At 41.4% G+C, this 23,074-nt stretch overlaps 1 protein-coding gene across 1 annotated transcript; it reads left to right on the top strand.

Moving 5' to 3' along the window:
* Nucleotides 1-819: 819 nt before the first annotated feature.
* On the top strand, nt 820-11,832 carry SLC38A2 (solute carrier family 38 member 2). Its single transcript, XM_069764485.1, has 16 exons — nt 820-1,018; nt 2,005-2,224; nt 2,431-2,509; nt 2,582-2,697; nt 3,539-3,612; nt 3,698-3,790; nt 3,886-3,967; nt 4,937-5,019; nt 5,704-5,762; nt 5,900-6,082; nt 6,196-6,275; nt 6,362-6,462; nt 6,911-7,032; nt 7,449-7,593; nt 7,827-7,924; nt 8,159-11,832. Exons 2-16 carry the CDS (start codon nt 2,106-2,108, stop codon nt 8,255-8,257), a joined length of 1,533 nt encoding a protein of 510 aa, XP_069620586.1. The 5' UTR covers nt 820-1,018; nt 2,005-2,105; the 3' UTR covers nt 8,258-11,832.
* Nucleotides 11,833-23,074: the final 11,242 nt, after the last annotated feature.

The raw sequence follows: 23,074 nt of genomic DNA, 5'->3' as shown, positions 1-23,074 counted from the left end.
GCACCACTCCGACACCAGAAGTGCTTGTAGGAATCCAGCGTTCATGTCCCTTTCTGGCACTGAATACAACACATATGATATGAGACCCGCAGGAGTCATCAGGGCCCGGACTGACCCTCTCTGCTCCACACATGTAGCCTGTGTTCACTCATTACATCATTTTTCCTTTTTTATGTGGAAACATTTAGATAACGAGCAGTTAAAAGGCTGCAGCAATCACACAATACGTTTTGTTACATCTTTCTGCACCTTTTGATGTTTTTTTTTTTTAAATTAATTGCTGCTAAACCTCCTTGGTCTCAGCAGCAAAAGAAGTTCAGTAAAGAAGGCTAAGATGACTGACATTCTACATAGCTCCACGGGTCAAAAAAACGCATGTAAAGAAAGGCAACGTGTGAATGAGGCTTTAGAAAATTGCTGCTGTAAAATAGTAGAAAACTGATGGAATAAAAGCAGTAAAACACTTCATAGGGCAATGAGGGAAACTGGGTTTAGTAACCCCTCCATTCACAGGACTTCCTTCCCCATACTGTGAGGACAGCAGTATTACTTGTGGCCCAGAGGTCACTGGCTGGCCACCATGTAAGGACAGTACTTGCCCATGAACTACAAGTGACACATGGCTGGTGAGGAGACGTGGCCCCGGCAGCAGCAGCAGCAGCAGCAGCACATAGAGGGGGCGGGCTCCGGTGGGGAGGAGGGCTCAGCACTGTTGATACACAAAGGATGCCGCCGCCGCCGCCGCACGATGCTGTGTGTACATGACGGCGGCCCCACCTCACAGCGGCAGCTCCGCCTCAGTAACATTCCATAATAAGTGAGAGTGCCGGGGAGACGGCGGCCAGTCACCGAGCTGCACGCACCGCAACCGCATCGCCTCCGCTGCGGCTTCATAGACTCCTAGCTGCGGGCTCAACCTTTATTATTATTATTATCATTATTATTATTGTTTCTGCTCAGTGTTATTTATCCACCTCTGCCGGACTATTACGTTCCTGGTGAGGAGCCCCGCAGTTAGGTAAGTGGCAGAGCTATGGGGGGCTGTGCATGTGAGGGGGACACCTGACCATGTGACAGGAGGGCATGCTGGGCTCTACAGTGCAGAGCCAATATACACTGTTCATTTATGGGGCCCATTAGTATGTAGCCTAGGCTGGTCAGTGACTGGCGCCATATCTATCAGAAATGAATGCCTGCTGTGTTTCTGGGGGGTCTGGGTGGCAGACATGTCTGGGTGCCTGTCCTGGAGGTGCCCATTGATTCAGCTCTGCCTCAATAGCATGTGGCGGTTGCATCAGCTTCTCCTCTATGGGTGTGATGGGAGCACTGGGAGGGGGAGCCAAGGAGTGGCCATCTACCTTTCCTGTGCCTATGGATTCAATGCTTTATTTTTCCTGGTAACTCAGCCCTTGTAGAGAATTTTCTAGACACCGGCATTTTTCTCCCACCGATTCCTGTCCAATGTTTCATCCCCGCATTGCTATCGGCCGTATCGTAAATCCGTGTTTGACCTAAATGCCCGTCTCTACCCTGAACCCTATACGTTTCATATATCAATGAATGCTAGAAATAGGTTTCTTTCTCAATGGAAGAAGCATTTTCTCCTAGCTGTATTATCCCAGTCGTCTGGAAATTTCGATTTTGGCAGGTATTTGATGCAGAAATGCGTCTTGTACAATGATCATTTATAGCATGGTAGCGGAGCAGATCCTACAATGGGATTGCTCATTACCATATAGATGTATATTTTTATTTCTCGTTGGAGACCCTGAAAACAATGGAGCCACTTGGTGGGATGAAGGATCTGCTCATGGCCTTGGAATGTATTTGATTGACTGGAGGGGGCGAGGCGGTGCTTGGTATTCGCAGTGTGCTGGATGAGGATAGCTAGTACTTTTCCACTCTCTCCTCACCCCCCCCCTCCATTTCTGGCTAACCCGTGATCATGAAGCGTCACGTGCTCCATGTTGCACACTGCAGTATTGACGTTTCCCATCCTTGCAGGCAAAGAGCCAAGCGCAGCAGCGGGAACAGCCACACCGTCTACATCAGCGAAACGCGTGGACACCTCATTTAATTCCCTTTTATTGAAGCAAATCACCATCATGAGCAAACAAGAGATGGGACGGTTTAATATCTCTCCGGATGACGACAGCATGAGCTCGAACAGCAATGACGATTTTAGTTATCCGGAATACCCAGCCAAGAAGTCGTCAATTAATGGGTTAGCATGTATTTCCCTTCCTATCTGTGATCACATATGCATGAGGCATTCCGGGTGCTACCACCATCGTCACATTATAGCATATATATATATATATATATATACGCTGTAATTGCAGAGGGGACTCTGTCATCTCTGCGCAGTTAAATAAAGGGCTGTAACAGTGAAATGACTCGATTTCTGACAATGTGCCATTTCTATTCCAGCCATTACGATATGGATCCAGAAAACCAGAATTTTTTGCTTGAACCCACACTGGCGAAAAAGAAATGCGAGACCGAATATGTAAGTTGACTAGCAAACGTCCAATAAGCCGATGTGGCTATGAAACATGACTAATGGATACTGTTCTTTCAGCTCCCGGGCACCACATCATTTGGCATGTCAGTATTTAACCTCAGTAATGCCATCGTTGGAAGTGGAATTCTAGGTCTGTCATATGCAATGGCTAACACTGGGATTGCTCTTTTTATGTAAGTTTTATGTTGTGTTCTGTTTATTCTAGTTCTTATATTAATATAGAGACTTCTCGTGCTTTCAACTGCGTTTTTCGCTAATCGCCACTAGAGGCAGTAGTTGTGTAAATATTTCGGGGAAAACAAAAAAGCACATTGTTTGAATGGAGCAATGCTCGTATTGTGTCACCCAAATCTCGCAAGGACAAAGTATCATCTATACTGACCTTCCCTGTAGTCTGTCATTTATTGTGCAAAGTCAATCACCATCCTGCCTTGGGTTTGCCACATTGTACCTTTTGCTAGTTCCTAAATATGAATAAGTTCTATTTCTGGTTGGCTGTGCTGTTAACAAATGACCTATGATAATTACAACCTAAAATATGGAAATTTGGTTTCTGGTTACTGAGGCTCAGTTCCTATTCAAATGAATGTAGCTGATCTGCAGTACCTGGCAGCTGCCACTACGTGTCTGACAGCGCTGTGCTGGGTGACTGCAACGGCCGCTGGTAGAGAAGGGAACTGCTGAGCGGTGGCCGTACTGGGCTTTAGACCAATCTGACATTGATGACCTATCGAAAGAAACATTCCTTTATACTATCAAGTGGATCATTTTGTATATGATATATTTATGTATGGTATATTTTTATGATATTTACATATGATATTTTTATATATGATAGTATTTTTGCTTGCACAAAAGATTTCCATTAGAAACTTACCCCTGTGATAATCGGCAGCTACTAAATCATGTACAGTATATACTGTAAGGTTACAGGATGACATTGCATATCCATAATTCTATGAATGATGGGGATACCTTATTTTAATTCATTACCTCTTTTTTTTTAACACACAGGATCCTATTGACATTTGTTTCAGTATTCTCTCTATATTCTATTCACTTATTACTGAAGACGGCAAATGAAGGAGGTACGTTTTTTGTCATATTGCAGAAAAAATCAAACAGTTTCCCGATTGATTACATTCCATGACAATTACTTTTTCTCTTCTACAGGTTCTTTATTATACGAGCAACTGGGATTTAAAGCGTTCGGCCTTTTCGGAAAACTTGCAGCTTCTGGATCTATCACCATGCAGAATATTGGAGGTGAGGTTGACATCACATTACATCACAGCTTACTTTTCAGACGTTGTCTTTATTCTTATATCCTTATACTGCTTTTTTTTTTTTTTTTTTTTCAGCTATGTCAAGCTACCTATACATAGTGAAATATGAACTGCCTCTCGTGATCAAACAATTAGTCGGCCCAACTGTTGATCCAAAGTATGTACATTGCTCTAAACATTCTTATATTTGCCCATATAGTGTTATTTATCGTTGGTCCTAATATGTTTTTTATATTAAAAAAACCTTTGAAAGAAGGATCCTTGAATAGACTTGCATTCATTACAGTTCTGATATATTTTTGACATATTTAAGCCAAATCTATTATAAATGTACATTATTTGTTTAGTGCAAGCAATTAGTAGAAATACTTACCACTCCTTTTACATGGTTGGAAAAAAAAATCTGAGTTCCTTTTGCGCTGGCTTTAAGAGTAGCACCCGTGGCCAAAAAGTCAATATTTCGAGTTTTCTGTATGTGTGAGTCATTGTTGACTTGCCGTAAGCGAAAGAACAAGTTATAAATATGCCGTTGTCACATTGCGGCCTTAGTGACGTTCATCCCAAGTGGATGACAGAGCATACCTGGAGCAGGTCCTCCATGCACACTACTTCTGTTACACCATGTTCTGAATTCATCTGGAGGCCAACCGTGTTCTAGTGTTCTAACATTTCAGCGAGAATGTTGATGGTGAAGGCATGTTTGCTTCGTGACTTCATGCACCGCAAATCCTGCCAAGAGCGTTCCACAGTTATGTATGTGGGTGGAGGACAGTGCTCTTTTCAGTAGGCCAATACAGAATATTTTCAAGTAGGTTTTTTTTTTTTTTTTTCCATAACCCACTGCTATACACAAGATATTGGTTCGTACAAGAAATCAGTCATCTCATACAGATTTATCGTTGTTCATCGTAAAAATGCAGTGTGGTGCATAAGTTGGATTTGCTCCCCCCAGGCTTCGTTCCATACACTAGACCCTGCAGAAATACCAGAATTACCCACTTGCCTAAATATTACTACACTTTGATCTTTGATTTTTTTTCCTTGTTTATTGATGCCACTACTATGTATTTTTTCTCTCTTCCTCTTATTTTTCTAAGTAAGGTTTTGTTTGTTTTTTATATTCCAGTGCTTGGTACTTAAGTGGCGATTGTTTGGTTGTGATGGTCTCAGTCTTCCTCATTCTTCCTTTGTCACTGTTACGAAACCTAGGTTAGTTTTGCTGCGGTATTGTGATGTCTTGATGAATTATGCAAAATGAAAATATATCATTGACATACTTGTTAGTTTTAAATGGAATCTGTCAGCAGGATTTAACCCCCCCCACCCACCTCCCCCCCCCCAAAAAAAAAAAAACAATTTATAAGTACTCTTTCAAAGTACAAATATTACAAAATCTTTACATGGCCAGTCCGTTCCTCCATTACTGAGAAATCAGTGTTTGAATTGATGTGCAAAAGAGGCTGAAGATCTATTGTAGTTCTGAGGCCTCTGTCACTCCAGCTCTATTCCCAACCCAGCACTGCTTCCTCCTACTTGACTGGCAGCTTCAATGCTGTGTGACTTTAGACAAAGGAGCAGGAGGAGTCAGCACTGGGCAGGGAATAGAGCTGGAGTAACAGAGGCTTCAGATCTACAAATTGGTCTTCAGCCAATTCAAATGCTGATTTCTCAGTAATGGAGGAACGGACTGGCCATGTAAAGGTGTTACTGGATTTGGATTTAAGATAGCATGCATATAAATCTTTATAAGCCACTCATGTTTTTAGGTTTATTAAACAGTTATAGTATATTATAATGTATGTCATTCAGGCATTTCTGAAGGTCACATCATTGGGGATTGGAGAACCAATAGGACTTAGAACTAATTCCAATCCTATTTTGCCTCTATTACAGGATATCTAGGCTACACAAGTGGCTTTTCCCTGTTGTGTATGGTCTTTTTCCTGATTGTTGTAAGTACATTCTTTTTTTCTCAGATCAATGAATATATGCTAATAAAGTCGATAGCAGATATATAATAATTATCCTTTTCATTCTGCATATATCTTTCACTGTAATAAAAGTATGTGTGGTTTTGTTATTATTTTAGGTGATCTACAAGAAGTTTGAAATCACATGTGGTTCTTGGCTCACAAATGATGTCTTTAACTCGACTTTGAACAACACCATGTCCCAGCTTACCGCAGAAGACCACACGAATGGTGCAGAGCTCAATGTAACGCATGATGATGACGACATGTGCAAGCCAAAGTACTTTGTGTTTAACTCCCAGGTAACTAAACTTCTATCCCTCAGACAGTTCTGGTTCCTTCCTCTTTAAAAATCCTAAAAATGTATAATATATTGATGCTGCATGTGATAAAATGTCCTTTTTTTTATCTACAGACGGTGTATGCTGTGCCCATCCTGACGTTCTCCTTTGTCTGTCATCCAGCTGTCCTTCCCATCTACCAGGAACTTAAAGGGTATGTCCTTTTCTATTTTAAGCTTGGAAAATAACCCTGACTGCTGCCAATGAATGTGTGCTAAACACTATTCTCCTTTTCCACAGGCGCAGCCGTAAAAGGATGATGAATGTCTCAAATGTGTCATTCTTTGCCATGTTTGTCATGTATCTGTTGGCAGCTCTCTTCGGCTATCTGACTTTTTACGGTAAATATTGTTTTTATGTGCATGTTCATGTTGCTGTAACATACAATACCAGTATATTATCATTTTGGGGGGCCTTTAACATCTAGAGAGCTGTAGAGAGAATGTGTACATACATAAAACAAGTAATTACCATGTGCATGACTTTACGAACCCCTACAGAGAGAGACCTTTCCTCCTGAGGGATTACAATCTGCGTGGGAAAAAGGAAAGAGACAAATATAAGGGGAATAAGGACAAATAACTGTCATAGAATCATGAAAAAAAATGCTAAAAAAATCTAAATACTTTTTATCCAACATCTAAAAAGCTTTAAATGCCATCCTCCATTGAATTTGATGGTTTTTGCTTTTTAACATTTAACTGTAGTTAGTAGATTATGGCCTTTTTCTCATTGCAAAGTATATTTTGTGTTCCAGTTTTGTAATCAGGCGATATTTGTTTTCTGCAGGTAATGTTGAACCGGAGTTGCTCCACACATACTCAAAAGTTGCAGGAGGAATCATTTTCGTAATTGTGCGTCTGGCGGTTCTCATGGCTGTCACCTTAACTGTACCCATTGTCATTTTCCCAGTAAGTGTTAATAATTTAATTGTTTTTTCCATATGTATGTTTATTTTCCAGAGGCAGTAAAAAGAATACATTATTTATTCTATCTCAGCCAATCCTGATTATTTCCCTGGCTTCGCTGTCCAGGTAGCCTGTTGACCCTTTCTTTAAGCAATCAGTCACCACAGTGGGTAGCGAGTCACCACTGTGTCAGTATGGTTCGCGTGCCTCCTGGACAACTCTGTTAGACTAGATGTGATATTTCATACAAATGGATCTGCATCTAATTAAAAACTGTTACCATACAATTATATGAGCTAAATGCTAATTTAACGAGACGTTTCTGCAACACGTGGTATTAATGTTCAATGCAGTCATGATGATATGTTCAGATCGTCTTTCCATAAGTATATTTTAATGCTCTTCTTGTCTTTTCTTAGATCCGCAGCTCCATCACTCAGCTGCTGTGCGCAGGGAAGGACTTTGCGTGGTGGCGTCACATTCTGATCACATTTCTGATTTTGGCATTCACCAATGTCCTTGTTATCTTTGTTCCTACTATAAGAGACATCTTTGGATTCATTGGTGAGTTGATAACATTTCTTGTTACCCCTCTAAAATGTAAAGTGCTGCGGAATATGTTGGTGCTATAGAAATAAAATAACTATCATTGTTACAGCGATACCACTGTCGTACCGCTCGAATTTAGGATCCTTGGGATAGCCATTGTATCATATCCATAAATAATTAGCCATAACTAGTTCTGCATTTAGCTTCATCGCTTAAAGTCTAATGTACCATTATGGTTTGTAACACAGGTGCCTCTGCTGCTGCTATGTTGGTTTTCATCCTACCGTCTGCTTTTTACATAAAGTTAGTGAAGAAGGAAGCCATGAATTCTGTTCAAAAAATTGGGGTAAGTCTTTTGACCTTCTTAATAAATAAAGCTAATATTGAAACCAAAAAGAAACATTTTATCAACACTGAAACAAATAGATTATCTCATTATCATATACATACTTGTCATACTAGTGGCTAGGCCCATAAATTAGGCTATATCTGACAGCATAGCATTATCTAATGGTCATGTTTGGAATTTAATGTCTTGTGCCTTTTTATATAAAATAACAATTTCTGTTTGTTTTTCTAGGCTCTTCTGTTTCTTATCAGTGGATTTGTGGTGATGATTGGCAGCATGACCCTCATTATCATTGACTGGGTACACACTGAATCCTCTGATGGGCACTAATTGAATTGGTGAGGGACCCAACACTTTTCTTAAAGTGGAACTGTTCACTCCCAAGCTTTCTACTGAGAATGAAAACCATTTGCTTGCAGTGTCACTTCCTTCAAGATACCATTATTTGTAGAACTCGAGAACTCTTGAGAAACTGGTTCTACACCTCAAATTGGACAATACCATCCTTAATCCTAAGGTTCTAACGGGAGGAAGTAATTTTATTCCATTCTGGAGAATGGTCAAATTATCAAAACTTTACTGAAGCCACATGGATGGCTGTTGTCAATTACTGTTACTTGTAATTGTTTGTTAATACTTGAATGTGCCTACAGGAACCAATTGATGTGAGTAAATGTTACGCTGATCTGGTGTTAACATGGCTTGATGGACACAATCCCCTTATGTACCAAAAATGCTCAACAAAGTCAAGCACTTCTAAGGGGAGCGATGCAAAAAACTGTACTTGAGAAATCCTTGTTGGTTTCCTTCAGTATCTTTAAACATCAGTATTTTACGAAATATTTATTTTGTCACATGGCAAAAAAAAATGATAATACGGGAGGTCTGAATGAAAGAAGACGTGTTCAGATTTGTACTAGACAGTTGCTATAGAAATTTATTGTGCAGGTTTATTGGCAGTTCATCGTCTTTTTTAACAAGTTTAGCGCTAACGTGAAGGCCTTGTATCAGAACTTTTAGGCAATACGGGAAATACATTAATTGTAATCATAATCCACCTACTACAGTGAGGGTCACCAAAGCCTGTATTATATGACTGCGGGTATAGTCCTGGCATGGTACAAAAGTGAGATATTTAAATAGCTAACTTATTGATGCCGGCGGCAGTTTACACCATGTATATTATTTCAAATATTTAAAGTTTTATTTATGAAATACTGAATTACTTGAGGATCATTTTTCTCATTTACAAACCACAAGGCCTCACTTGTTTCAGTCATAAAATGTTTACCGTGTACATTTCACCGAGTCTTTGTTACAGTACTGTAGGCTGCACCAATTCCCACTGCCAGTGTATATGACAGGTACCCAAATATATGTAGTTGGTCATAGCTTTCTCTCGTGGCAGGTGGCAATTAAATGTTGAAGCCCAAGGTCAGCTTTAGCCAGGCGTATTTCACGGGTCGCATGTAGACTGACTGGAGTTTACTGACCTCAACTTACAGTTTCATAGTCATATGCGAGCTTGTAAGGCCGTGGTCAATTTGGGCAATAGTTTGTGAAATATGGCCTTCTGGACCCAGCCTTTGTCAACGATTTTATTTGAGGGCTAAATTAATATTTTTGTCAACTAAAGTGTACTAGTGATGAGCGAGTGTGCTCGTTACTTGAGTTTTCCGAGCATGCTTGAGTGTTCTCCGAGTATCTTGGGCGTGTTCGTAGATTATGTTTGTGTCCCCACAGCTGCATGAGTTACGGCTGCTAGGCAGCCTAAATACATGCGGGGATTTCCTAACAAACAAGCAATCCCTGCATGTGTTCAGGTTGTCTAACAGCCGCAAATCATGCAGCTGTGGGGACACAAATATAATCTACGAGCACGCCCAAGATACTCGGAGAACACCATGCTCAGAAATCTCGAATAACGAGCACATTCACTCATCACTAAAGTGTACTTATCAAATGTAACATAGGAGCCCACCATTTTGTAGTCTGAAGCAATTTTTAGATTATGAACTGTGCTTCATATCTCCATGATATCACTACTGATAAGGGAAAAAAATGCTACATTTTTAGGGAGGACATCTGGGCTTCACAGAGCAGTGTTTATGTATGCCATGTCGGCCTACTACTTTGACAGGAACATCAGTGATACTGTCTCGTGAAGGCAGAACACCATCTTCGAAGGTGGCCTTCACCTTCACACGGCAGCTACTGCAACACTGGCAGACCACCAATGCTGTAATGCCTGCCATGTATTCTGAAAGTTCCAACAACACGCTAATAGGCATATTTTTCTAGGTCATTTGTATGCGATACAGGTCAATTAGTTTCTACACATACCTCTTCTAACATAAATCACAAAATGTACCTTTATTCTTCGAAACTCGTGTATGTACACTACATCGTTTATTACTATTGCTAACAGCAGTGCAGGTACTTGACCTTTGCTACGTGTGATAGTCCAGACAGACCCCCTTTGCCCCCTTTTTCGAAGCAAACATTTCACAGTTTTTTTTCACCTCATCGTCTTCCATAGATGAATATGAACTCGTATGTCCTATTTATACAACATTGAAGCATCAAAAGGCAACCTATTTTTCAATATTTATGATGTTTGTATAGTAGAAAAATGTACATATATAAATAATCTGTAAAATATCGCTGTAGATAGGCCTTTATGTTTGTCATGTATGTTTTTATTATATTCACTGTCTCTAGAAGGTTTACTCGAGACTATTCAAGGGAAATTGAACATGAAAATAAGTGGCGTAACCTACTGACCCATAGTAAAAGTATCTGCTATCTTTTTTACAGCGGGGAGTTTAATTTCAATAGGTATTTGTGCACATTGTCTTCCGAAATCTGTTTATGGTAATTAGGAAGAGGTGAATAATGTGCGATTGTTTGTTATCTCACAGGGAATGTTAGACACCCTGTATGTTATTGTGTGTAATATCTCATACGTTATCATGCAGGAAATGCAAGATATCTCATGAAATTAACACCCACGTATACAATAATGCCCCACTAATAGGCAAAATGGCATTTTATGGAACATCAATTTTTTATGCGGTTCCCAACTAAAAATGTTTCTGGCACTGAAAAGGTGATTAATGGGAAAGGCAAAACCTTGACACCTATGTTACTGTGCAAAACTGGAGCAAACAGTAGGTGCTTTTTAATCTATGAGTAGTGTGTTTTACAGTAAATACTCGTGTAATTCATGCCCTTAGGCTTTCTTAACAATATAGCATTCACTAATAGATGAATGGATTGTTCTTGGAAGGGTTACAACTACCTGTTTGCTCTACAAACTCTTAAAGCAAGTGGAGAGTCATATGGAAGTTTAAAGGTCCCTACACACATTAGACTAAGAATGTACAAATCCACTGATATTTACAGGATCGGCTAACCGTCTAATATGCATAGGGGCCTCCTGTCTCTCCACTGAAAGATGGTGATCTTCCTGGAGACAGGCCACCACCAAAGTAGTCGGGCAGCGGCTCTCTAGTAGAGATCAGAGGAACGTTCGGTCAGCCGAGCTGAGCATTCCTGTGTATTCCAAAGCTGTCGGCTGAATGATTATTCATCTGACAGTTATCAAATGGTTTATGGGGGTCTTGAGAAAACATTTGTCAGTTAAGGGTTCATTGATGTAAATAAACCAGTGATATCAGTTATTTTAACCTTTTTCTATTTCTGGGAGATAGAGATAGTGTCTGGTTTTTATTTATCTGGTTGTACTATATAACACAATAGAGCTCCATGTTAGCATCTTCTGTATAAATGTAAAATATGGCTATTGTTAAAGCCAGCAACTCAGTCAGAGCTGTTGGTGAAGTCTGAGTTTCAATGAAACATTGTATGCTTTTAAATGATCTTAAATAAATCTATAATATGAAGTACCTAGTCTGTTACAATATTTCATATGTTTAAAAAAGAAAAATATTATTTATATGCTGTAAAGGAATTATCCTTAGTTTACAGTATTGTTGTATTGGCATAATATTGTCCATGGCTACTTACACTATATGGTCAATAGACAAAAAACCTTTGTAGCAAGCATACCTAAGGGCAGTAAATAGCCAAATGTAAAAAAAAATATAATATATATCATACACTACCCATGGTATAAACTAGGACCTAATCAGGACCAACTGCAAAACACTATTCATTAAACAGCCAGGAGAAAACAGTCATAAAGTCCAAATCGTGTACAAAATTGCAAAACTGTATTAATAATTGAATCAGGGACAAGGCACACAGGGGGGGGGGGGATTAAAATGCAGAGACAGAATTAACATCCACAAAAGGCTGGTGTGACCATACTAGAGAATAAATAAATATATATATATATATAAATATATTTCTCTCCAATTTACTGTAAACATCGCACCATATATATATGCCCATGTTAGATGGAACAAATTCCCACAGCATAATAATATGCACATAGTTGTGCTACCACAAATCTATAGAAATAATCATGGAGGTGTATACAAAGTACCTTGCAAGAGTGCAGCAGTGGGATCACAAGAGGTCACACCGAACCACCCCGACGCCCCCTGAGGAAGCAGAGGCATCCGAAACGTGCGGGTGGCTCAGTGTGACCTCGTGTGATTACAGTAAATTGGAGAGATATATATACTAGATGGTGGCCCGATTCTGACGCATCGGGTACTCTAGAGTATGTATATATATAGCAGCCACATAGTATATAGCAGAGGCCACATGGTATATAGCAAATACTACGTGGTCTGTGCTATATACTTTGTGGCTGCTATATACATACATACATATTGTAGAATATAACAGTGGCTACGCAGTATATAACAGCCCAAACAGTATATAACACAGCCCACATACTATATAACCCAACCCACGCAGAATATAGCAGCCACGCAGTATAAAAAGCGACGTAGTATATAACACAGGGCACGTAGTATATAGCACAGCCCACACAGTATATAACACAGCCCACGTACTATATAACAGCCCACGCAGTATATAGCAGCCACGCAGTATATAACACAGGCGACGCAGTATATAACAGCCCACGTAACATATAACACAGGGCACGTAGTATATAGCACAGCCCACGGAGTATATCACAGCCCACGGAGTATATAACACTGCCCATGTAGTATATAGCAGCCACGCGTTATATAACACTGCCCACGCAGTCCCTATCATATCACCATATCTCTGTGAAAAAAAATAATTAAAATAAAAGATAGTTATATACTCACCCCCTGAGATCCAGCGAAACTCTAGCGATGCGCGCGTGGCTGCCGCCATCTTCCGTTCCCAGGATGCATTGCGAAATTACCCAGATGACTTAGCGGTCTCGCGAGACCGCGAAGTCTTCTGGGTAATTTTGCAATGCATCTCTGGGAACGGAAGATGGCGTCCGGTGCGAGCGCATCGTCGGACGACGGAAGGTGAGAATAGCAGTTGTTTTTTTATTATTTTTAACATTACATCTTTTTATTATTGATGCTGAGAAAAGTTGGGGGCACACAGGGTTAATAGCAGCGGTAACTGAGTGCGGTACCCGCGGCCCGTTACCGCTGGCATTAACCCTGTGTGAGCGGTGACTGGAGGGGATTACGGAGCGGGCGCCGGCACTGACTGCAGGGAAGTAGGGGAGGGACTAATCGGACTGTGCCCGTCGCTGATTGGTCGTGGCAGCCATGACAGGCAGCTGGCTAGACCAATCAGCGACGCGGGATTTCCGTTACGGAAGTTGCCCACAGAAAGACAGAAGTATCCCTTAGACAATTATATATATAGACTAGATGGTGGCCCGATTCTAACGCATCGGGTATTCTAGAATATGTATGCCCACGTAGTATATTGCCCAGTCACGTAGTATATTGCCCAGCCACGTAGTATATTGCCCAGCCAGGTAGTATATTGCCCAGCCAGGTAGTCTATTGCCCAGCCACGTAGTATATTGCCCAGTCACATAGTATATTGCCCAGCCATAGTATATTGCCCAGTCACATAGTATATTGCCCAGCCACGTAGTATATTGCCCAGCCACGTAGTTCACGTAATATATTGCCCAGTCACATAGTATATTGCCCAGCTACGCACAGAGCCACGTATTATACAGCACAGAGCCACGTACTATACAGCACAGAGCCATGTAGTATACAGCACAGAGCCACGTAGTATACAGCACAGCCACGTAGTATACAGCACAGAGCCACGTAGTATACAGCACAGAGCCACGTAGTATACTGCCCAGTCACGTAGTATACAGCACAGTCACGTAGTATACAGCACAGCCACGTAGTATACAGCACAGAGCCACGTAGTATACAGCACAGAGCCATGTAGTATACTGCCCAGTCACGTAGTATACAGCACAGTCACGTAGTATACAGCACAGCCACGTAGTATACAGCACAGAGCCACGTAGTATACAGCACAGAGCCACGTAGTATATTGCCCAGTCACGTACTATACAGCACAGTAACGTAGTATATTGCCCAGTCACGTTGTATACAGCACAGTAACATAGTACATTGGCCAGTCACGTAGTATGCACCATATCCCTGTTAAAAAAAAAAAGAATTAAAATAAAAAATAGTTACATACTCACCTCCTGGAGCCTCCGGATCGAAACGGCCGGTTCCCGATGCTTGGCGCGCGGTCCGGTCTGAAGATTGCATTGTGGTCTCGCGCGATGATGACGTAGCGGTCTCGCGAGACCGTACGTCATCATCTCGCGAGACCACAATGCATGCAGCGGTCACCGTGGCGTCGCACGGAGCGGAAAAGGCCGGTTCCTGATCGGGGGGGCCACCGGAGGGTGAGTATGTAACTATTTTTGATTTTTTAATTATTTTTAACATTAGATACTTTTACTATTCATGCTGCATAGGCAGCATGAATAGTAAAAAGGTGGTCACACAGGGTTAATAGCAGCATTAACCGAGTGCATTACACCGCGGTCAACGCTGCCATTAACCCTGTGTGAGCGCTGACTGGAGGGGAGTATGCGGACACCGGGCACTGACTGCGGGGAGGAAGGAGCGGCCATTTTTTTACGGACTGTGGCCGTCGCTGATTGGTCGCGGCTGCTATGACAGGCAGCTGCCGAGACCAATCAGCGAATGAATAACCGTGACAGAAGGACAGACAGACAGACGGAAGTGACCCTTAGACAATTATATAGTAGATTCTCTAGTATGATCACACCAGCCTTTTGTGGATGTTGACTCTGTCTCTGCATTAACCACTATGCCACCGTGCTTCACATTAGGAGCATTTTTGACAATGCTTTCTAAAAAACAAAAAACAGCTGCGCTCCTCTAAGGTAGTATGTACTAGATGACATTTGTATGATAAGGGTGAGAGTTTTTTTTTACCTGAACAGGTTGTGTATCTGTAGGCTTAACACCACAACTATGCCAGTATCCTTAAACACTAGTTGCGGCGGCTTCTCCTCAGGGAATCCCGTCGTGCTACTCCACGCCATTGTACAAGGATTCAAGGCTTGAAAAAAATGGAATAGATATGGTTCCACATGGGAGGACAAGGATTTTCAAAGAAATATCATAAATATTACGATATAAAACCTTTTATTTGGGAACGCGTTTCAAAGGTGAACTGCCTTATTGTTGTCCAGAGGAAGAAGTCAAATTCACCTTAGAAACATGTCTCCAAACAAAGGTTCTATGTTGTAATAATTAGTCCTCCAGAAATCCTTGCACTACCATGTGGTACCTATATCTTCTCACTATTTTTCTATCCTCGAATTCTAAATCCAAAGCATTTATATGTAGTTGGTCCCCCCTCTCTCCTTGCAGCTGAAACTGTTTACAATTAATAAGGAAGACTTTATACAAGATTTTGGGGCCGGGTTTGTTGGAATTGTTTTCTTATTCACCCAGGAGAGCATTTCTAATGTTGGATGAGCATAGTAGTTTATCCTAAAGGTGTTTAACTGAGTTGAGGTCAGGTTTCTGCTAAGTTTTTCCACCACAAACTACTCTATCCTTGCCTTTATCAACCTTGCTTTGTTCACTGGGGCACAGTCACAGAGGAACAGAAAAGCGCCTTCCTGTTCTTCAAGCATAAAATGGTCCAAAATCTCTTCATATGTTGAATCATTAAGATTTTGCTTTCATTGAACTAAATGACCAAGGCCAACAACAAGGAACAATGAAAAACAATGCCACAGCATTATCCCTCCTCACAAACTTTACAGCTGGCACAACTCCTGACATTCCCCAAATCCAGACTCCTCATCCGATTGTCAGAGAAGTGTGATTTGTCACTGCACAGAACACGTTTCCACTGCTCCAGAGTCCACTGGAAGCATTATTTACACAACTTCATATGATGGTTGGCCTTGTGCTTGGTGATGTAAGTCTTGCATGTGGCTGCTTCTCTGTGTAAACACATGCCATGATGCTTCCAGCGCACAATTTTTATACTAATTTGAATGCTTAATAAGTTTTGAAAGTCTTCAATTATTGAGTCAGCAGAGCATATATATACACTCTCTACCTCAGCACATGAACATCCTGCTCTGTGACTTTATGTGGCTTCCAATTTGTGGCTGAGTTGCTATTGCTCCAAAACACTTTCAGTTTTAAATAATACCACTCATAATTGATTCTGGAATATGAAGCAAGAAAGAAATTTCACTAACTGACTTGTTACAATGATGGCATTCGTTGTGCAGTTACATCATTTCGCCAACCAGCGTTCACGGCTGTACAGCACAGGAGACAGTGGACTGGGAGCCATGATTAGATGAGTATGAGCTTTTTTTTTTAATTCTTATGTTAATGTGCAGGGGAGCATAAAATGTGGGGAGGGACTGTGCTGATGGGGTAATAATGAGGTGAGGTGCTGTGCTGATGGAGTAATAATGAGGTGAGGTGCTGTGCTGATGGGGGTAATAAAATGAGGTGAGGGGCTGTGCTGATAGGGTATGGGATAAAATGGGGTGAGGGGTTGTTCTATTGAGGGAATAAAATGAAGTGAGGGGCTGTGCTGATGGGGGGAATAAAATGAGGTGAGGGGCTGTGCTGACAGGGTATGGGATAAAATGGGGTGAGGGGTTGTTCTGATGGGGGAATAAAATGAGGTGAGGGGCTGTGCTGATGGGGGGAATAAAATGAGGTGAGGGACTGTGCTGATAGGGTATGGGATAAAATGGGCTGAGGGGTTGTTCTAATGGGGGAATAAAATGAGGTGAGGGGCTGTGCTGATGGGGGAATAAAATGAGGTGAGGGGCTGTGCTGATAGGGTATGGGATAAAATGGGGTGAGGGGTTGTTCTATTGAGGGAATAAAATGAAGTGAGGGGCTGTGCTGATGGGGGGAATAAAATGAGGTGAGGGACTGTGCTGATAGGGTATGGGATAAAATGGGGTGAGGGGTTGTTCTAATGGGGGAATAAAATGAGGTGAGGGGCTGTGCTGATGGGGGAATAAAATGAGGTGAGGGGCTGTGCTGATAGGGTATGGGATAAAATGGGGTGAGGGGTTGTTCTGATGGGGGAATAAACTGAGGTGAGTGTCTGAGCTGATGAGGGGGATAAAATGAGGTGAAGGCCTGTGCTGATGGGGGGATTAAACTTAGTGGCTGGGCAGAGGTGGGGGAACAAACTGAAGTGCTGTGTAGATGAGGGTAATAAACTGCCGGGCTGTGCAGCAGGGGGAATAAGCTGAAGGGCTTTGCAGAGTGGAGATCAAATGAGAGACTGTGCAGGTGGGGAGAATAAACTGATGGACTGTGCAGATGAGGGAATAAAATGAGGGGCTGTGCTGATGAGAATAAGCTGAGGGGCTGGGCAGAGGGGGTTAAAATGAGGGGCTATGCAGATGCGGGTGAATAAACAGGAGCTGCGCAGATGGGAGGCTGTGCAGGGGGGCATGAAATGAGGGGATGTCTGTTTGGGCAATGAAATAAGGGGCTGTGAAGGGGGAATAGCAAAGTATATGAGGAGCTCTGGTGACCTTACTGTATATGGGGCTGTGGAGGTCATTATACTGGGGGCTGTGTTGATCATACTGCATAGGGGGCTGTGGTGCATATAATACTGTTTGGGATGTTGTTTGTGGGCCAAAATACTGTATTGTGGGCATCATCATAGCAAACTGGAGGTTATTTTGAACATCACACTATTTATGGGGGTCTGTGGTGAACAGCATACTACATATGGGGGGCTCTGGGGGTGGCCATACTATACATTGTGGGATTGTTATGAATATAATACTGTATTTGCTTTCTTAAGTAAAATATAGCTTTTATTGAGCTATTTAAAGCAAGCACTTGATGCTTGATTCACATATAAGTACATATACGCACATGATTGGCACATATACACAGATGCAATTGATAAACCCTGGGGCTCTGGATGTGAAAAGTCATCATGGTATCTAGACAAGATGGAGATGAAAAGAAAGCGATGACTCCAGAAAAGATGTAATCTATAAGGTACCTGGGTGTAAATGTTTATTTGTGATATTGACTAATTCTCAACAGTGCTGTGGTTCCTGTATGGTCCGTAGTCTGATGATGGCTTTTAATAACAACTCCCAGTATCTCCTCACCCTTGTTAAGGACATACTGGGAGTTGTAGACTTGTACGTTCATGGGATACAATCGTTTATTGGTCTGATACGATATCACAATAGATTGTTGTACTTAGCCTTGTTCCTGTATTCAATTACTCTTGGTTCTGGTCTTGTATTCATGTTCTTATGGTGGTTCTGGCCTTGTATTCATGTACTGATGGAGGATCTGGTAATGCATTAATTCACTGATGGTGGTTCTGGTGACATAGTCAAGTACTGCTGGTGGGTCTGCTGATGTATTCATGCACTGATGGTAGGTCTAGTGATTAGCTTCATCTGCCTAGGGCACCAAAATGTTTTGTCCCGTCCCTGGTGACATTTAATAACAGGACCACATTTAAATTCAATGAACTCTTTAGAACAAGCTACTCTTTCACAAATGTTTATGAAGGCGGATTGCATGGCTGGACGAGGGATTTTATACATGTGTCGCAATGGGTCTGAATGAAAAACCTAAATTCAATGACTAGGTGATGCATCTCAATATTTTTGTCTATGCCGTGCATATTATAGGGAATCTGTCACCAGATTTTTGCTACATCATCAGAGAGCAGCATAATGTAGTGCAGAGACTCTGATTACAACAGTGTGCCTTTTACTTTCCTGGTGGCTGCAGTTTAAAGCTATTTATTTGCAATGATTTATCAGTTCTCACAATGCTAAGCTCTGTATAACCGTTTATTAACAGCATTCTGTGTACACTGTGCATAGCCAGAAAGTTATCAATTAGTGGTGGAGTCATGGTGGAACTACCTGGCAGCAGGTTTACTAGTCCTCTACTTATAATCTCCTGATAATAAAACTACTAAAAAATAAAACTTTGATTTTGTCAAAACTACAGCAAGCAGCCCAGTACGTTACACATCGCCAGAATCATGGTCTCTTTCTCTATATCATGCTGCTCTCAGTTTGGGTGGCAAAAACCTGGTGACAGATTCCACTTAACCATTTGATGACCAGAGACTTTCTCGTTTTTGTGCTTTAGTTCTTTCTTTACCTTCAGGAGCCATTTTTTTTTTATTTTTCCATTGAAATATATATTTGATGTCTTGTTTTTTGTGGTGGGGGGGAGTCCTCCCTTCATGAATATGGTGTACTCATAACTATAAGGCTGGAGTCACACACAATGTATAAAAAATCTGTCCGATTTTGTCTGCTGAGAATCGCACAAATGTTCTCCGTATGGTGATCCGTATCTCATCCGTGTGCAATGCCAGGATGCATTTTTTTCTCAAAAAAGTGTCCGTGTGTCATCAGTATCTCATCCGTATGGTGAGATTTTCTCACACACAAAATGAGCAAATAATGGCTGAGCCTTTCCTGTCACCTGCCCAATGCCTGAGAATTTCTCGCAAATCACACTGATGGTCCGTGTGTAATCCGTATTTTTCTCACACCCATAGACTTGCATTGGCGTTTCTCAGCTGACATACGTGTACAATCGCAGCAAGCAGTGATTTCACTCGCAAGTGTAATACGGACGAGAAAAAAACGGAAGATGTGAGCTGCCCCATAGAGAAATACTGGTCAGAGTGCTATGCGATTTTTTTATTCGTCCGTATTACAGACTAGTGTGACCCCGGCCTAAGTGTGTTGTAGTGTGTGATCTCTATTTGCCATTTGGGCTTTTATTAGCGAGCATCATAGTAGGAGGACAGACAAACTGTTATTAAAGTGTCTGAAAATAATGCTGTTCAATTGTATATGGCATGTAAAATGTAAAAGTTTGGGCACCCCAGGTCAAAATTACAGTTATTATGAACAGTTGAGCAAATTGAAGATAAAATGATGTCTGAAAGGCCTAAAGTTAAAGATGACACATTTCCTGTTTTTTTAGGCAAAAAAAAACATTGTCTTTTTTTACATTTTAACCCCTTTCTGCCATCAGACGTACTATTCCGTCCATGTGACCCGGGCCCTAATTCCCATGGATGGAATAGTATGTCAGCCGCGCTCACTGGGAGAGTTCCAGGCACATTAACTCCCAAAACACTGCTATCAAATAAGATCACAGTGTTCCGGCGGCATAGGGAAGCATTGCGCAGGGAGGGGGCTCCCTGCGTGCTTCCCTGAGACCCTCAGAACAACGCGATGTGATCGCGTTGTTTAGAGGGTCTCCTACCTCCTCCATCCTGCAGGCCCCGGATCCAAGATGGCCACGGGGCTCCTTCCGGGTACTGCAGGGAGGTGGCTTACCGGTGCCTGCTGAGAGCAGGCTTCGGCAAGCCTGCAGCACTGCCTGTCCGATCGCTGATCTGACACAGTGCTGTGCACAGTGTCAGATCAGTGATCTGACAATATATAGTGATGTCCCACCCTGGGACTAAGTAAAAATGTAAAAAATAAATAAAAATCATATGTAAAAATATTTTTTTTAAATTCCTAAATAAAGAAAAAAAATAAAAATAAATATTGTTCCAATAAATAAGTTTCTTCGCGTTAAAAAAAAACAAAAAAACAATAAAAGTACACATATTTAGTATCGCTGCACCCGTAACGACCCGTTCTATAAAACTGTCACACTAGTTAACCCCTTCAGTGAACACCGTAAAAACAAAAAACAAGGCAAAAAACAATGCTTTATAATCATACCGCCGAACAAAAAGTGGAATAACATGCAATCAATAAGACGGATATAAATAAACATGGTACCGCTGAAACGTCATCTTGTCTGGCAAAAAAGAAAACCATACAGCGTCATCGGCAAAAAATTAAAAAGTTATAGCCCTCAGAATAAAGCGATGCAAAAACAATTATTTTTTATATAAAATAGTTTTTATTGTATAAAAGCGCCAAAATATAAAAAAAATATATAAATGAGATATCACTGTAATCGTACTAACCCAAAGAATAAAACTGCTTTATCAATTTTACCACACGCGGAACGGTATAAACGCCCCACCCAAAAGAAATTCATGAATTGCTGTTTTTTGTTCATTCTGCCTCCCAAAAATCGGAATAAAAAGCGATCAAAAAATGTCATGTGCCGAAAATGGTACCAATAAAAATGTCAACTCGTCCCGCAAAAACCAAGGCCTCACATGACTCTGTGGACCAAAATATGGAAAAATTATAACTCTTAAAATGTGATGATGCAAAAACTATTATTTGCAATAAAAGCATCTTTTAGCATGTGACAGCTGCCAAACAAAAACCCGCTAAAAAAATGCTAGAAGTAGTAAATCAAACCCCCCTTCATCAACCCCTTAGTTAGAGAAAAATAATAAAGTTAAAAAAATGTATTTATTTTTTATTTTCCCATTAGGGTTAGGGCTAGGGTTAGGGTTGGGGCTAAAGTTAGGATTGGGGCTAAAGTTAGGGTTAGGGTTGGAGCTAAAGTTAGGGTTGGGGCTAAGGTTAGGGTTGGGGCTAGAGATGGGCTTAGGGTTTGGATTATGTTTGCGGTAGGGATTACAGTTGGGATTATGGTTAGCGGTGTGTCAGGATTAGGGGTGTCGTTAGGGTTGGGATTAGGGTTAGGGGTGTATTGGGGTTAGAGATGTGCTGGGGTTAGAGGTGTGGTTAGGGTTATGGTTGGGATTAGGTTTAGGGGTGTGTTCAAGTTAGGGGCGTGTTCGCATTAGGGGTGTGGTTAGGGTTATAGTTAGGGTTGGGATTAGGGTTAGGGGTGTGTTTGGGTTAGGGTTGGAGTTAGAATTGGTGAATATTCACAAATTACATCAGGGGCTCTTCAAACGCGACATAGCGTCCGATCTCAATTCCAGCCAATTCTGTGTTAAAAAGGAAAAAAGTGCTCCTTCTTCCCTTCCGAGCTCTGCCATGCGCCCACACAGTGGTTTACCCCCCACATATGGGTATCAGCGTACTCAAGACAAATTGGACAACAACTTTTGCAATCCAATTTCTCCTTTTACCCTTGGGAAAATACAAAACTAGGGGCTAAAATTCATTTTTGTGGAAACAAAAAGATTATTTTCACGGCTCTGCGTTATAAACTGTAGTGGAACACTTGGGAGTTCAAAGTTCTCATAACACATCTAGATAAGTTCCTTGGGGGTCTAGTTTCCAATATGGGGTCACTTATGCGGGGTTTCTACTGTTTAGGTACGTCAGGAGCTCTGCAAACGCAATGTGACGTCCGCAGACCATTCCATCTAAGTCTGCATTCCAAACAGCGCTCCTTCCCTTCTGAGCTCTGCCATGCGCCCAAACGATGGTTCCGCCCACATAAGGGGTATCAGCGTACTCAGGACAAATTGGAAAACACCTTTTGTGGTCCAATTTTTCCTGGTACCCTTGGGAAAATAAAAATTTGGGGGGCTAAAAAATCATTTTTGTGGGAAAAAAATTATTTTTTCATTTTCATAGTTCTGCGTTACAAACTGTAATGTAACACTTGAGGGTTCAAAGTTCTCACAACACATCTAGATAAGTTCCTTGAGGGGTCTAGTTTCCAATATGGGGTCACTTATGGGGGGTTTACACTGTTTAGGCACATTAGGGGCTCTCCAAACGCAACATGGTGTCCTATCTCAATTCCAGTCAATTTTGCATTGAAAAGTCAAACAACGCTCCTTCCG

Source organism: Ranitomeya imitator, chromosome 4 (assembly GCF_032444005.1).
Source record: "Ranitomeya imitator isolate aRanImi1 chromosome 4, aRanImi1.pri, whole genome shotgun sequence".
Lineage (NCBI taxonomy): Eukaryota > Metazoa > Chordata > Amphibia > Anura > Dendrobatidae > Ranitomeya > Ranitomeya imitator.
The sequence above is the reverse complement of the archived record's forward strand: the minus strand, read 5'-3'. Positions and strand labels throughout refer to the sequence as shown.